Source organism: Octopus bimaculoides, chromosome 27, assembly GCF_046866305.1.
Source record: "Octopus bimaculoides isolate indiv1 chromosome 27, ASM4686630v1, whole genome shotgun sequence".
Taxonomy (NCBI): Eukaryota; Metazoa; Mollusca; class Cephalopoda; order Octopoda; family Octopodidae; genus Octopus; species Octopus bimaculoides.
Window position 1 is genome coordinate 4,371,228 of NC_142954.1, and position 17,500 is coordinate 4,388,727.

General features: G+C 38.5%; 1 protein-coding gene across 11 annotated transcripts in view; it reads left to right on the forward strand.

Moving 5' to 3' along the window:
- Window positions 1-17,500, forward strand: part of LOC106883793 (rho GTPase-activating protein 1) — a 63,367-nt gene that overhangs the window by 45,637 nt on the left and 230 nt on the right. For all 11 annotated transcript variants that reach the window (XM_089343229.1, XM_089343233.1, XM_089343236.1 and 8 more), the window contains 12 exons: window positions 5,107-5,201; window positions 7,275-7,344; window positions 8,987-9,074; window positions 9,607-9,738; window positions 10,107-10,193; window positions 10,958-11,056; window positions 11,402-11,512; window positions 12,016-12,086; window positions 12,327-12,404; window positions 13,637-13,765; window positions 14,683-14,789; window positions 17,292-17,500. The exon at window positions 17,292-17,500 is cut by the window's right edge and continues 230 nt beyond it. In XM_089343229.1, coding sequence (XP_089199355.1) covers window positions 5,107-5,201; window positions 7,275-7,344; window positions 8,987-9,074; window positions 9,607-9,738; window positions 10,107-10,193; window positions 10,958-11,056; window positions 11,402-11,512; window positions 12,016-12,086; window positions 12,327-12,404; window positions 13,637-13,765; window positions 14,683-14,789; window positions 17,292-17,459 — 1,235 coding nt within the window. In that variant the 3' untranslated portion in view covers window positions 17,460-17,500. The remainder of the gene's footprint in view (window positions 1-5,106; window positions 5,202-7,274; window positions 7,345-8,986; window positions 9,075-9,606; window positions 9,739-10,106; window positions 10,194-10,957; window positions 11,057-11,401; window positions 11,513-12,015; window positions 12,087-12,326; window positions 12,405-13,636; window positions 13,766-14,682; window positions 14,790-17,291) is intronic.

A 17,500-nucleotide genomic window follows, 5' to 3' on the forward strand; every position in this document is an offset into this window, starting at 1 on the left:
AATAATTGACACACAAACTCATTGTGGTTTAAATATGAGGTTTATTAGCCCAGAGAGGACAGACCCATCTTTATTAAACATATATATGTAAATTTGTTCACAACTTATATGCCAACTCAGTACTTTAATTAATTAACATATATTACTAATGAATGTATTAGTAATAGAGGGTCAGTAATCAACAAAAACACTACTCAAACTTGTCCCTCTTTGCCTGTAGAAAGGGGTTATTAATTCTGCCTATAGTTGTGACAGTTGCCTATAGATGTGGTCATTGCCTATTGATGTGATGGCTGCCTATAGATGTGGCGGTTTCCTATTGATGTGTTTTTTTTTTACCTGTTCATGTAGTGGTTGCCTATAATATCATTTTATTGCCTATTGGTATGGTGATTGCCTATTGATGTCATTTTTATCTTTAGATGTGATTTTTTGCCTATTGATATGTGATTTTTGCCTATCAATGTGATGGTTGCCTATTGGTCTGATGGTTGCCTATGATATAATTTTTGCCTATTAATGTGATGATTGCTTATTCTTGTGATTTTTTTGCCTATTGTTATTTTTGCCTATAAATGTGATTTTTTTTTTCTTTTGGCCTATTGATGTGGTGGCATTTGTCTGTTTTACTGTGAAACACACTTCTTTCACTGTTGATGCTGAACGATCACTGTCATCATCATCACTGTCATCATCATCACTGTCATCATCATCATCACTGTCATCATCATCACTGTCATCGTCATCACTGTCATCGTCATCACTCATCATCATCACTGTCATCATCATCACTCATCATCATCACTGTCAGCATCATCACTGTCATCGTCATCACTGTCATCGTCATCACTCATCGTCATCACTGTCATCGTCATCACTGTCATCGTCATCACTCATCATCATCACTGTCATCATCATCACTCATCATCATCACTGTCATCATCATTACTGTCATCGTCATCACTCATCATCATCACTGTCATCGTCATCACTCATCATCATCACTGTCATCATCATCACTGTCATCGTCACCACTGTCATCGTCATCACTCATCATCATCACTGTCATCGACATCACTGTCATCATTGTCGTCATCATCGTCACCATAATATCAACACTTCCATCACCACTACCGTCTTCTTCTTCTTCTTCTCCTCCTCCTCCTCCTCTTCCACCAAATCATCATTATTATCATTTCACCATCCTCCGTCTCCACATCAACATCATCATTTACATCACCATGACCATCACAGCATCACTGCCACTGCCTCCGCTGCTGCTGCTACCACCACCGTTCTTGTCAACCATTATTATTACACTTCAACCACCATAGCCATCCTATACTACTTCACCAACACCATCACCATCATTATCCCTCTCTACCCTCACCACCACTATAGTCATCATCATAATCATAAACATTTACCATTCCAGACTTTCGCCATTCATCTGATCATGAAAACGAGAAAGTTGTGTTATTTTATTTCATTTTTATTTTTATTTATTTCTTTATTTGTTACCTCTTAGTCAGAGAAGGAAGGACAGCATCCATGGTACTTTTATTTTTCAGGGCTTGCTAGACTGGTACCAGAAGGAGAGATATGGTTCTCCTCAGAGACGCTAAATCTATTGGTCTACAACAGAGTGGACCCTCCTAAAGGCCCCCGAGGACTGGGAAGGTGGGGGGGGAGGATTAAACAGGGGAATGGAAATGCATTAACTCTACATATATATATATATATATATATATATCAAAAGGATGTGCTATAATACTATTTCACATATACAAAAACAGCCATACCAAGAATCCAACATACCTCCATCATCAGCTGCCCTGCAGATATCATTATGGTTTCGACACACACATACATACATATATATATTACAATCAAAATTTCCATTTTTGAGGGTTACAGGTTAGTTTGTTACGCAATCTTCTACACTTTGAAAGTTTTAGGGTAACTGGCAACCAAAGACATGTGCATCATTTGCATGGACAACAGTTGCATGGTGAGATTGTGGAGGGCTGCTGCAGTAATTTGCCTGGTGAACAGGTGCATCAGTTGCATGAGTGGCATGTGCAGTAGTTCGCGGTGGGGCCTGAATGATAGTTGCATGAGTTTCAGGGATGACAGCTGCACTAGTTGCATGATGAAGGTATGGAGGATTTGCTACTCTGGTTTGCCCCCAGTTAACAGGTGCACTTGTTTCGCAGATGACAAGTCTATTACAGTTCTATATTTAAGAGATGAGGAATTATTTACATTTGACAGATATTTGTCCTCATCTTGTTTGTTGTTAACACAACGTTTCGGCTAATACACCCTCCAGCCTTCATCAGGTGTCTTGGGGAAATTTTGAACCTGGGTTCTCATTCCTAAGGTACCTTAGATAGATAGATAGATAGATAGATAAAGAGAGCTAGAAAGAGAAAGAGAGAAATAGAGAGGAGAAAGGGAAAGAGAAAGGGTGAGATGGCATAAGAGAAGGATATTTGTCCTCATCTTGTTTGTTGTTAACACAACATTTCGGCTGATTCACCCTCCAGCCTTCATCAGGTGTCTTGGGGAAATTTTGAACCTGGGTTCTCATACGTGATGGGCTTCTTTCAGTTTCCGTCTACCATATATATATATATATATATATATATATATATATATATACATACATACATACATATATACACACACACACACACACATATACAGTAATCCCTTGCCATATCGCAGTTTATTATTTAAGCTGACATCAATTCTTCTGTGGTGTTGTTTTGCATTTATAATAAAAATAAATATATACAAGTAAAAATAATAATAAAAAAAAATATACTGTACAGTACTGTTTCTACTACATGGATTTTCACCTAACGCGGGCGGGGGTGGGGTGGAACATAACACTCCCGATAGTCGAAGGATTACTGTACATACATACATACACACACATGCATGCACACAGACACCCACACGCATACACACATAGACATGCATGCATGCATAACGGGCTTTATTTCAGTTTCTGCCAACCAAATCCATTCACAAGGCTTTGGTCGACCCCCGAAGCTATAGTAGAAGGTACCATGCAGTGGGACTGAACCAGGAGCCGTGTGGTTTTGAAGCAAAGCTCTTAACCACTCAGCCACATCTGCTCCTATTATATAACATAAATTGGTTCGTTATTACTGTTGGCCTTCAGCATGCATTATTTCTATCAGGAACCTCTCTGCATGTATCAGTGCACAGCTTTGTTGCAACTGAGAGCAGCTGCAGGCGTTTTATGGAGTGGAGAGAAAGAGAGGGAGAAGGAGAGAAGGAGATTGTAACCTTGTTTCTTTTTTAGATATTGCAGTTCTGTAATCTCGTGATATTGTGTGGTGGTTGTTTCTGATTAACAACAAGACCACGTCTTGCAGTATTATCAATGGAAAAATTATTTTTAAAAAAAATAGATAAATAAATAAATGCTTGTTCTTATCTGCGATTGTGATTATGTATTGCAGTAACAGCTGCAATCTGCAACAGCAGCAGCAGCAGCAACAACAATAGCAGATGCAGCAGCAACAGTGCTGCTGTTGTCTCGTTATTGTTCCTGAAGAAATTATGATATCGATAAGGTTTAACATGAGAACGAAGGAAAAGATTGGTAGAACGGAAAGATGGAGAAATAAGGAATTTAGATCTTTAAATACGGTGAATTGGTGTGTGTGAGTGTGTGGGGGAGGGATTGGTTTAGCAGACTTATGATCCGAGGTATTCCAGCCACGATCATCCTGTCTGAACAGAAATAAGCAGGGCTGTACAATCTCGTGTGTTTTGTTTATATTATATAAGACAGTGGGATGCGTAGTGAGAGGTAGTTTGCTGCTATTTCTAGTATGTCGAATGACCACTTAGAATCCCCCTACCTCTGTTTTTATTCAAGCAAATATGAATATTGAACATTTAAATGTCTGCTATTAGTTGATGTTGAGTGGTGGGGTGGGGGTAACTTCAGGTGTGACTTCATAAGGCATTCCAGCCATGATCATCCTGTCTTGTCAGAAATAAGTAGGGTTACACAATCTGATACTGTGCATGCATCCAAGAATAACACACCTCATCACTGCAAATATATGTGTGTGTGTGTGTGTGTGTGTGTAGAAAATGTAGATCCAGAGAAGAAGCACCCTCTAAGATGTAGAGCAGTGTATATTTTACTGGGGAAAGCCAGTTTATGGGATTACCCTGGGTTTCTCTTCCATAAAGGGTTTAGCTTTATGGTGTATCATCAGACCCCAAAATCTGTTAGCTTAAAGCCTTGGGGTCTGACGATACGCCATAAAGCTAAACCCTTTCTGGACGGGAAACCCAGGGTAGTCTCATAAAATGGCCTTCCCAGTAATATATATATGTATGTATATGTATATATATATATATATATATATATATATATATATATGTGTGTGTGTGTAAAGGTAAGATCCAAGGATGGTCACTGGTGCCAAGCTGTATCAGCCCCTTTGCCTTTCCCTTGGATAACATTAGTGGCATGGCGAGGGGCGGCTGGTATGCATGGGCGACTGCTGATCTTCCATAAACAGCCTTGCCTGGACTTGTGCCTTGGAGGGGAACTTTCTGGGTTCTATCTCATAGTCATTCATGACCGAAGGGGGTCTCTTTACTCCTTGTTTTAATTAATTTTGGTAATAATGAAGAATTTAGAAAAATAACTTTATCATTATTAAACTGGAGTCTGAAACATAAATTAACACAAAATTTTTAATGGAAGATTTTAAATTCAGATCACTTTAAAATAAGAAGTCTATAGCATAGATCCATGGATAATCTCAGGTGGCGGTTGGTCCCAAAGGGCTTAATCCATTACCCAATTCAACACCATTTTCTGGTTCTTAGGGGCCTTTTAAGGCATTCATTCTGTTACAAACATTTGAGGACAGGTTTCTGGTTTCAGAATAACTTACTGGTCTATTTTTTATTTTCCTGCCAGTCTTGAAGGGTTTGGAAAAATAAAGTGCCATAGATGGTGCCCTTCCTTCTCTGGGTAAATGGTAAAACCGGAATAATGATTAATCTAATGTAATTTTTTTTTTTGTTCCTTTTTTTATATAGAACTCAACAAGGAGGAGAGTGCTTTCCGTAGTGGTTCCATCACACCTGATGGATTAATTGACGAGGATTTTGAAAAAGAACTTGGTCCATCTCAGGTAAGAGTAGTTTTTTTTTTTTTATTTTACTGAGGCATGACTGTGTGGGAAGAAGTTTGTTATTCCAACCACATATATATATGTATATATACATATATATATATGTATATATATATATATATATATACATATGTATATATATATGTGTGTGTGTGTATATAATTATATATGTATGTGTTTATGTGTGTATATATTCCTTTGTTCCTTTACACGTATCAGTCATTTCACTGCGGCCATGCTGGAGCACCGCCTTAAAGAGTTTTTTTAGTCAAAAAAATCGACCCCCAGGACTTATTCTTTGTAAGCCTAGTACATATTCTACCATTCTCTTTTGCCAAACTGCTAAGTTAAGGGGACATAAACACACCAACATCGGTTGTCAAGCAACGGTGAGTGTGACAGACACACACAGACACACATATATATATATACATATATACGACAGGCTTCTTTCAGTTTCCGTCTACCAAATCTACTCACAAGGCTTTGGTCGGCCCGAGGCTATAGTAGAAGACACTCACCCAAGGTGCCACACAGTGAAACTGAACCCGGAACCATGTGGTTGGGAAGCAAACTTCTTACCACATAGCCATGCCTGTATATATGCATATATCTTTCTGTTTGTGTTCATTCCCTTCCACCACTTGACAACCGGTGTTGGTGTGCTTACATCCCCATAACTTAGCTGTTCGGCAATAAGACCGTTAGAAAAAGTACTGGACAGTGCCCCAGCATGGCCGCAGTGCAATGACTGAAACATGTAAAAAAATCAAAGATAAAAAAAAATATATGCATAAGCGTTACCGTGTGGTTAAGTAGCTTGCTTCCCAAACATCTGGTCTTGGGTTCGGTCTCATAGCACAGCCCATTGTAAAATGTGTTCTTCTATAGCCCCAGGACTATCAAAGCCTTGTCGAGGGATTTGGTTGATGGAAACTGAGAGAAGCCTGCTTTATGGGTGTAGAAGTTCAACTGTCACCGTTGCCGTGATTTCAATTATATGAGGAAGGGACATAACTCTGCATGTACCAAATTCTTCCTTGACGTCACGTGAGAGCCTCTATGTGGTCTCGAGACATGCTAGAAACAGTAGCCAAATTTCACTCAAACCACACTTCCATTTGTATTTTTATTTATTTTGGACTTTCTTTCTGAACAACACTGTAGGATAATGTAGTCCAAGGTGCACTATGCATAATGAACAGGCCAGACTGGTCTTGAACACTTGTTCTTATATCTTGCTCGGTCGAGAGTGACCAAGATTGCCCCTCCCCCCACTTTCATTTTACACTTGATGCTTATGATCATACATCCTGCATGGTTGATGAAATTGCTAGAAATAGCTGTCAAATCTCCCTCATCGTATCCTACTGTCTTACAAAGGAGAAAGACACATTAGATCATGTAGTCTTGAATAAGCCCCTGGATGGTCATTTTTGGAATATCTTTGATCACAGGTCTGTTGGATCGGGGCCAGCCTGGGGCTAAACAGCAACAGCAACAAAGAACACATTAGAGATAATGGAGTCCGAGATACACTGTGCCTGAGTTAATGGGATGGTCATTACTGGAACATGTTTGATCACAGGCCAGAGCTCAATAACAAGAAAAAAGGTCACATTAGATAATGGAGTCCAAGATACACGATGCATGAATAAATGACTAGATGGTCATTGTTGGAACCAGGATCATCCTGGACTGATCTGGAAATAAACGATAATAACAACAAGGAATGACACATTAGATAATGGAGTCCAAGATACACGATGCATGAATAAATGACTAGATGGTCATTGTTGGAACCAGGATCATCCTGGACTGATCTGGAATTAAACGACAATAACAACAAGGAATGACACATTAGATAGTGGAGTCCAAGATACACTATGCATGAATAAAAGACAGGACAGTCAAAGTTGGAATGTCTTTTTATCCAAAGCCTGCTGGATGTCTGCTGATTTGGGGTTAAAGAACAGAAGCAGTGTTTACTAATCGTTAATAAATGTAAACTTTGGTATTAGTGATTGTTAAGTCTTTAATTAATGTTAAAGCAAGTTCTCCATATTGTTTCAGGTACAACAAGATGAACAAGAACAAGGAGAATTCAGCGATGTTTCTCGTTATGGCATTGTGGAAATTGCTGGTAAGTCTGTTACATTGGCATCGAAATAGAAGACTGAGAGTGCCAGGTGATTGTTCAGGTGATGTGGCAGAATCGTTAGCACGCCGGGCAAAATGCTTAGCGGTATTTCATCTGCTACTACGTTCTGAGTTCAAATTCCGCCGAGGTCGACTTTGCCTTTCATCCTTTCGGGGTCGATAAAGAAATTATGAGTTACTTTGATATTTCTAGCATTTGAAGATCCTATCATGTAACCATTTGTTTTCTGTAGTAGGAACAATAATGGATTCAGTGCCAAAATGGAAAGAAGTACAGAAAGACTATATCTCTGGAATATTCCCTGGGGTCAATGTAATCGACTTAATCCCTTTGTGTGTCCTTGTTTGTCCCTTCTGTGTGTCGTCCCTTGTGGGCAGTAAAGAAACAAGAATCATATTGAGCTGGCAGAAATGTTAGCACACCGGGCGAAATGCTGAGCGGTATTTCGTCTGCTGTTACGTTCTGAGTTCAAATTCCGCCGAGGTCGACTTTGCCTTTCATCCTTTCGGAGTCGATAAATTAAGTACCAGTTACGCATTTAACCACTAGACCATGCATCCTCATAATAATAATAATAATAATAATAATAATAATAATCCTTTCTACTGAAGGCACAAGGCCTAAAATTTGTGGGGAGGGGACTGGTACTTATTTCATTGACCCCGAAAGGATGAAAGGCAAAGTTGACTCTGGTGGAATAATAAATAAATAGGATCCCCGATAGTGGGGCAGTCCACTTAAAGTAATCCGGGTTAAAACCCAACACAACAATCCGGGATTACTCGGCCATCCCCAAGGCACAAGAAAGTACCCTCTTCCAGTTTTTTCCCTCCTGCTTAGAAAAGCATATTCAGAGTAGATCCATTTGGTCTCACCATTTTTGCCACTGTCGACCGTCTTTTGATAAACACACCAGAAGGCAGCACTTTCATCTCTTCCCTCACCTTCTTCAAATGATATTTGAAGAAACCGATGAGGGCTTGACTAGATAGGAATGTGCCTGTCTTCAAACCTTTCATACGGGTCCACCACACAGCCCCTTTTGTCACAGTCTCTAAGCAGAGAAAGACCTGCCTTCGCTATACACGCAGCTGGCAGTAATGTTATAGTAATTCCTAGTGGAGGCGCAATGGCCCAGTGGTTAGGGCAGCGGACTCACGGTTTCGATTCCCAGACCGGGCGTTGTGAGTGTTTATTGAGCGAAAACACCTAAAGCTCCACGAGGCTCCGGCAGGGGATGGTGGTGAACCCTGCTGTACTCTTCCACCACAACTTTCTCTCACTCTTACTTCCTGTTTCTGCTGTGCCTGTAATTCAAAGGGGTCAGCCTTGTCACACTCTGTGTCACGCTGAATATCCCCGAGGACTACGTTAAGGGTACACGTGTCTGTGGAGTGCTCAGCCACTTGCACGTTAATTTCATGAGCAGGCTGTTCCATTGATCGGATCAACTGGAACCCTTGACGTCGTAAGCGACGGAGTGCCAACAACAGTAATTCCTATGAAATCACTGCAAGCTTTTTAAATGTGTTGTTTGAAATAGTTTGAAATGTTTAAGAAAAGAAGACATTTTTTTTTATCCTTTCCCTCCTTTTTAACCATTTTCCTTTTTTTTCTTCCACAGGAGACGATGTTTATGGGAGAAAAGTCATAATATTTTCTGCCTGCCGATTGCCATCGAGTAAAGTGCTGGACCACAAACGACTGCTGGCGTAGGTACACTCTTTTTAAGTCTGTGGGTGCTTGTGGGGTATCTGTGTGTGTGTATGTATCTTTGTGTGTGTGTGTGTGTGTGCATGTGTCAGTGTATCCTTGTGTGTATCTGTGTCTTTGTGTGTGTATGTGTGTATATGTATCTTTGTGTGTGTATGTGTGTGTATATGTATCTTTGTGTGTGTATGTGTGTGTATATGTATCTTTGTGTGTGTGTGTGTATCCATGTGTGTGTGTCAGTCCAGTGGCACTAGCAATGACCTCGCTCGAATGTTTTCTAACGTGCCACCGGCACAAGTACCAGTAAGGCGACACTGGTAATATATATATATGTGTGTGTGTGTGTATGTATCATCATCGTCGTCGTCATCGTTTAACGTCCGCTTTCCATGCTAGCATGGGTTGGACGATTTGACTGAGGACTGGTGAACCAGGAGGCGACACCAGACTCCAGTATATATATGTGTGTGTGTGTGTGTATGTATATACAAACGTTATATGTCTATGATCTGTGGTTGTTTCTTTTTGCAGCTACATTAAATACACCCTTGACCAATACGTAGAGAACGACTACACGGTCATCTACTTCCATTATGGCTTGAACAGCCGAAACAAACCCAAGCTCACTTGGCTACTACACACGTACATGGAGTTTGACCGCAAGTAAGTTAGCTTTCTCGTCGTCGTTGTCGTCGTCACCACCACCACCATCATCGTTATCACTACTGTTCTCATCATCATCACTATTGTTACCATCGCAATCATCATTATTGTCATCACCACCACCACCACCACCATCGTCCCCTTTGTCGTCACACCATCATTGTTACTCTCACCGCATTCATCAGCATCATCGCCAATACAATCATCATCATCACCATCTTCAACAACAACAACACAAACAATTCCAGGATGATTGGACTCTCCCATAGTAGGCATTTGCTTGAAATTACCAAATGTTGAACAATGATAATAATAATAATAATGATAATAATAAATTCCTTTCTTTCCTCTGTTCTGCTATTCCACAGATATAAAAAAAACCTAAAAGCCTTGTATTTGGTTCATCCAACCAATTTTATCCGGATTCTGTGGACTTTGTTCAAACCCGTTTTGAGGTTAGTATTGCAGTATTTTATTATAACATGGTTGTCTTTATTCCGTTAAATTTTTACCATATATGGGGAAAAAAGTAGAGAGATTATCTACATCAATGACATTTAATCCACCAAGTGACCTTTAATCATTGCAGCCCTTTCGGGTCAATTCATGAGTTTCCCTGACCCCTCCTAATTTATTCCAGTGTTGTATATGCAGGTAGACGGTGGTTAAAAAGTTTGCTTCCCAAACCATGCCATCCCAGGTTCAGTCCCACTGCATGGCACTTTGGGCAAGTGTCTTTTAGAATAGCTGTATTTCGACCAAGCCACCAATATTAACTAGCATAGAACACATTAGATAATGTAATCCTAGATATACTAATACTAACTAGTATATTATACATTTTGTTATGTAGTCCTCGGCACACCATGTCTTATTAAAAGGGTGGATGGCCATAGCTGGAACACTTTTAAACATAGGTCAGATAGACCAGAGCTCACCTGTGCCTAAACAACTATAAATATTAATGCTTAATATGTAATGTCTAACACATCTGATAATGTAGTCCTAGATACACTAATACACTCTTACTGACTACAGTGTAATGTATTATATTTGCAGTCCAGTGTATTCTAATACTAACTAGTATATTTGTACTTTAGATAATGTATCCTTAGATAGACTGTGTCTGCTTGATCAATACTGATCTGGGTCTCAATAATCGTTCAATTTGCCCCTAATATTTCACTAATTACCATTTTCATTTCTGCTCTTTGTTTAGCGTCAAATTTGGTCAGAAAGTGATGTATGTTAACTATTTACATGAACTCAAGGAACATCTTCATTTCAACCAATTGGTCGTTCCTCAACCAGTCTTGGAGTAAGAACTCTTTGCTTTCTTTTATGCCTTGGTTTCTGGGGGGGGGGGTTGTTGTTGGGTTTTTTTGTGTGTGCCAGTTAAGAGATCCTTTATGTGGTTGCTTGATTTATTAGAAATATTAGAAAGGCAGATGGATGGATGGATGGGTGAGTGGGTGGGTGAGTGGGGTGGGTGGGTTGATAGATAGAAGGGTGGATGAGTGGGTGGGTGGGTGGATGGATAGAAGGGTGGGTGGGTGGGTGGGTGGGTGTGAGAGAATGAGTGAGTGCTTGCACACTGGCAGCATATCTGATTATAATAATTTTGATTATGTGTTTTGATTAATATTTCTTTCCTTCTTTCAAGACATGATGCCCGTTTAGTATCGGCCAACAAACCACCCTACCCCTACACAGATCCCAGCACAAAATCCACAAAACCACAGAAAAATCAACAGTTTGGAGTTTCATTAAATGTGTAAGTTCATTAAGAGTTAATTACAATTTTATTATCATTTACTTTTTTGTTGCTTTTGCCAGTTTTTTTTTTTTTTTTTTTTTTTTTTTGCAAATATTATTGTTGCTGTTTTTAAATTTTTTCTCACAAGATTTTCAGTAAAAAAATGGCAATGGTAGGCATTGGAATGGTTGTGTAGTTAAGAAGTTTGCTTCACAACCTCATGGTTCTGGGTTCAGTCCTACTGTGTGGTGCCTTGAGCAAGTGTCTACAAGACGTCTGATGTTAAATCATTCAGCACCGAATCAGCAACGCCAAACAGGCAGCGCCAAAATGGCTGTGCCAAAAAGTCTCAAACCCCCAAAAAAGGCTCTTGCTCTTGTTGGAATGTGTAGGGATTGGGGGGGGGGGATGGTCTGCTTTTCTCTCTCTCTCTTTGCTTTGATTAGTTCTTGAATAAAAAAAATAAATGCAATATATTTTATTTCATCCTAAAACTGTTTCTTTTTCCATTCTGCTTTCAGTATCCAACGCCAATCTGGAGAAACCATACCCCCGATTGTTGTTCACACTGTCGAATATCTCAGAAAATACGGTAAATTATTGACAGACTTCATCTTCATCTTTTACAGAATCACTTTCGTTTTAGTGTTTTTATTCGTTTTACAGTCATTCGACTACAGCCATGTTGGTTGGGGGTGCGGGTACCTGAGAAGTTTTAATTATTTATTGTTGTAGTAGTAGTAGTAGTAGTAGTAGTAGTAGTAGTAGTAGTAGTAGTAGTAAGAACTACAGGAAGACCAGGAAACTTCATTTCTCTTGTGATTGTTTTCAGCTTTGGACACTGAAGGAATATTCCGAAGGTCAGCCAGTGCTTCTGTCATCAAGGACGTACAGAACAAAATCAATGCAGGTGGGTACGACAAGACGGAACAACAGCAGCAGCTTCATTTCCTGTTTTTCCTCCTTCCTTAATCTCATACTTTCTCTCTCACTTTTCTCCTCCTACCCTTTATGATCTCCTCTTCCCCCTCCTCACTTAAACTCTCCCGTTCCTCCCCCCTCTATAACCGTTCTCTCATTCCTTCCCCCACCCCTATTCCACCCTTTATTAACCTTCTCTTTACCATTGTTTACCTCTTTCATGTTCTTATCTACCCCTGTCCCACCCTTATCTTAGATAATCTTTTATAATCCTCATCATTCTATAGATGCATGCATGGCTGGGTGGTAAGAAGTTTGCTTCCCAACCACATGCTTCCAGGTTCTGTCCCACTGCACGGCACCCTGCACAGGTGTCTTCTGTTATAACCCCAGACCAACTGAAGACCTGTGAGTAGATGTGATAGACGGAAACTGAAAGAAGCCCATCATAATACATATATATATGTTTGAGTGTGTATCTTTGTTCCCCACACACCCACCCACCACTTGATGACCAGTGTTGGTGTGTTTACGTCCCTGTGACTTAGCAGTTCAGCAAAAGAAACCAATAGAATAAGTACTGAGGTCGATTCATTTGACTAAAAATCTTCACGGCAGTGCCCCAGCATGGCCACAGTCTAGTGACTGAAACAAGTGAAAGATAAAAGAGCAAAGATCCATCCACCCTTGTCATCCATCCACCCTTATCTTTTCTACTCTAGGCACAAGGCCCAAAATTTTGGGGGAGGGGGGAAGTCGATTATATCGACCCCAGTACGCAACTGATACTTAATTTATCGACTCTGAAAGGATGAAAGACAAAGTCGACGTTGGCGGAATTTGAACTCAGAACACTCTTCCATTCCCACCCTTATCTTACATATTTCCACCCTGTCTAACACAATCTCTTTCATCCACCCTTATGTAACACAATCTCTTTTAATGCTCATCTCTTCTGTTCCCACCCCTATCTAACATCCATTCCATTTCTGTCTAAGACAATCTCTCATAACCCTCACGTCTTCCATTCCACCCTTATCTAATACATTCCCTTTTTTATCCACCCTCATCAAGCACAATGCTTTATAAATCTCCTCATCCACCCATCTGATGCCATTTCTTTTAATCCCCTCCCTGAATATCCAATCCAGCGCCAACACCACCATCTGCCGCCGTTTTGTTATTCTCTTTGATGTTCGTCTTTTGTTCCATATTCTTCAGGTGATACAGTGAACTATGCAGAGTACGACAACAAACACATTCCTGCTGTAATATTGAAGAAATTTCTACGAGAACTGCCAGAACCGATTCTAACCTATGACTTAGCCGAACCCATTACGAGACTGTATGGTAAGGGGCCGCCTCCACAAGCTGTTCACTCGTTCGTTTGTCCCCTTCTTTTGTCTGTCGTTTGAAAAAGAAAAAAAGAAAAATAGAGAGAGAAAGAGAAAAAATTAATAGAGAGAATGAGAGAGAGAAAGAAAAAAAAAGAAAAGAGAAAAACAGAGAGAGGCATAGGAGTGGCTGTGTGGTAAGTAGCTTGCTTACGAACCACATGGTTCCGGGTTCAGTCCCACTGCGTGGCATCTTGGGTGAGTGTCTTCTACTATAGCCTCAGGCCGACCAAAGCCTTGTGAGTGGATTTGGTAGACGGAAACTGAAAGAAGCCTGTCGTATATATGTATATATATATATATATATATATATATATATATATATGTATGTGTGTATGTGTTTGTATGTCTGTGTTTGTCCCCCCAACATCGCTTGACAACCGATGCTGGTGTGTTTATGTCCCCGTAACTTAGCGGTTCGGCAAAAGAGACCGATAGAATAAGTACTAGGCTTCCAAAGAATAAGTCCTGGGGTCGATTTGTTCGACTAAAGGCGGTGCTCCAGCATGGCCACAGTCAAAAGACTGAAACAAGTAAAAGAGTAAAAAAAAAAAGGTATTTGCTTGGAGATAAAAATGAAGTGTTGTATCTGGCAGAGATTGAACCCTCTATCACTTTCGTCACTGGCTAACACCCTTACCCACGAGGCCAACTAGACAGCAACAATATTTGGATTGTAAATTGCATATTTAAGAGAGAAAGAGAAAAAATTAATAGAGAGAATGAGAGAGAGAGAGAAATGATTTGGAAGTTGGCATTCCCGAAAAGTATCTAACTAATGTTGATAAAGCATATTGCTCTATCTTTTGGTATTCAAGTACTATATTCTGCTGAACATTAACAGACTGTTGTGTTATTTCTGGTTATTTTCAGGTTTAAAAGAAGACCAACTTGTGTCTGAGGCACGGCAAATGGTGCTGGAAGAACTTCCGGAAGAGAATTATCAACTCTTGAAATACATCATCACTTTCCTTGGCGAAGTAAGTCAAATAACAATATTGTTTAGTGTAACACACATATAATACAGATATACTAGCTGGTCCCATAATGTCAAGAATGACAGCTAATCGTAGTATTTTATATATAAATAAGGTACAAAACCAAGTTTTTAGTGTAATAATTCTTTTATTATCAAATTTTTTTTTGTGTGAAAAATCTATCCGCTATTAACATTCCTTGACTGCTTGTTTGCTTCAAAAGAATTTTAAAGTTTTCCTTCCTTCTTTGTACGACTTAAGGCCACATAAAGCTGGTCGAGACTAAATACGGGAGCTGGCAAGTGAATACCAACTTTTTTCGAAACGACGCTTCCTTTCAATTGCTCTCTCTATTACCGAAACTGACACAAACTCCGACGACTTAAAGCCACAAAAAGCAGTCCATGACTTAGAGTTGATGTTGTAAAAACTCCCTATTCAAAATTTATTACATAAGTTTCTTAATATAGCGGCGAAAATATTTTGGCAAATTAATTTTAAATGTTGGAGTGAATCTAACGGTTTTTGTGTGTTTCTTAATTGGCTTATAAACACCTTCCACACTGCAATTGTTTATATATATATATATATATATATATATATATATATATATATATATTCAACTTTACGATGAAAGTAAACAAAGTTTGTTCTTTTTCTAGAAGCGTTGAGATGTATTGTAAGATACAGAAATAAATTTATTTCTCAAATGCGTGATAATGCTATAAATAGCGGGATCAGGATAAATTATCCATATAATGCAGAAAAATACGTTGCCGGCCAGCCATGAGACACGAACACACATCTCTGCGATTACGCGTCATGTGTTTTACCATTAAACATATATATATATATATATATATATATATATATATATATATATATATATATATATATATATATATATGTATGTGTGTGTGTGTGTGTGTGTATATATATATATATATATATATATATATATATATATATATATAGGAAAATGAAAAAAAGCCAGAATGCTGAACTGGGAGCATAATTTAATAAAGATTTTTTCTAACCGGTTTTCATTGCGATGAAGCAAATTATCAAGAAGAAGGAGAATGAAAATGTTTTTTTACAAAGAAGTACAAAAAAGTACAAAATGAAGAAAATAATATATAAAACAATACTATATAAAAAAAAAAAATATACCCATACATTATATTGTCTTTGAGCTTTTGTAGTTCAATAGTAGTTCATGTATAAATTGGTAGGAAAAATAAGGATGCATGAGAGTTAAGAGTTTTGTTAGGTTTAAAAAAAGGGTTAAAAGTTTGTGTTAAGCAGGAAATGTGGTGTCAAAACAGGAAGTGTGTGTAAGGGGAGACAAGTGTTTTTAGTTAGAGTTATGAACTCTTTTTTTCCCAAACAGGAAGTTTGTGTCTGTTCATAGAGAAATAAGGTCACTGAGGTGGGTGTGTGTTAAGAAATGGTTGGAATTTCTCTATGAAAAGATTCTCCTTGTTGATTCTTTCTTGTGTGGAGATTTTGTCTTTACATTGATAGAAAGGGAATATAATGAATTTAGGGTTTTTGTTTCTGGCGCAAGAGTCTATGTGGCCACTGAGTGGAATTTGGCGGTCTTGAGGGAGGTTTATTTGTTCCTTATGGACAGCTACTCTTCTACGTAATGGGAGGCTCGTCTGTCCGATATAGAAGTTTTGGCAACCTGCGCAAGTAAGGACATAAATGAGGTTACTCGAGAAAAAAAGAGTTCATAACTCTAACTAAAAACACTTGTCTCCCCTTACACACACTTCCTGTTTTGACACCACATTTCCTGCTTAACACAAGCTTTTAACCCTTTTTTTAAACCTAACAAAACTCTCAACTCTCATGCATCCTTATTTTTCCTACCAATTTATACATGAACTACTATTGAACTACAAAAGCTCAAAGACAATATAATGTATGGGTATATTTATTTTTTTTATATATTATTGTTTTATATATTATTTTCTTCATTTTGTACTTTTTTGTACTTCTTTGTAAAAAAATATTTTCATTCTCCTTCTTCTTGATAATTTGCTTCATCGCAATGAAAACCGGTTAGAAAAAATCTCTATTAAATTATGCTCCCAGTTCAGCATTCTGGCTTTTTTTCATTTTCCTATTATTTCTCCACGTGCGGTTAACACAACCCCACTATTTACTGACTTGTATATATATATATATATATATATATATTCAGTGTTTCAAGTTTGTTAATGCATTATGCACGAGGTATGTCTTCTAAAAATTCCAGATTAATTATTTAAAGGCGTCAAATGATATTATTTTGTTTCTGGAAATAAATCTCTTTGAAACATGTTTGTGTACACACACACACACACACACACATGCATGCATGTATCTATATTACTAATTCTGTATCACTAATTCTTTATTAACTCTTTCTAACTTTAATCATTTTTTTTTTTTTTTTTTTACTAACCTTTTCCTTTTTCTATCTTCGTTTTTATTTATTTTTCATCTTTTGCCTGGCAGGTGATTGAACACTCAGACAAGAATAAAATGGGAGCCGATAATCTGGCATTGATTTTTGGACCCAATCTAATTTGGTCCAAAGGCCAGGTGTCGTTCAATTTAATCACGGCGGTAAATAGTTTCACATTGGTACTTCTTAATCACAGAGATGAGTTATTCCCAAGATGATTACATCCGAAAAATGCCAGAAATACCGAAATACTTGCAGA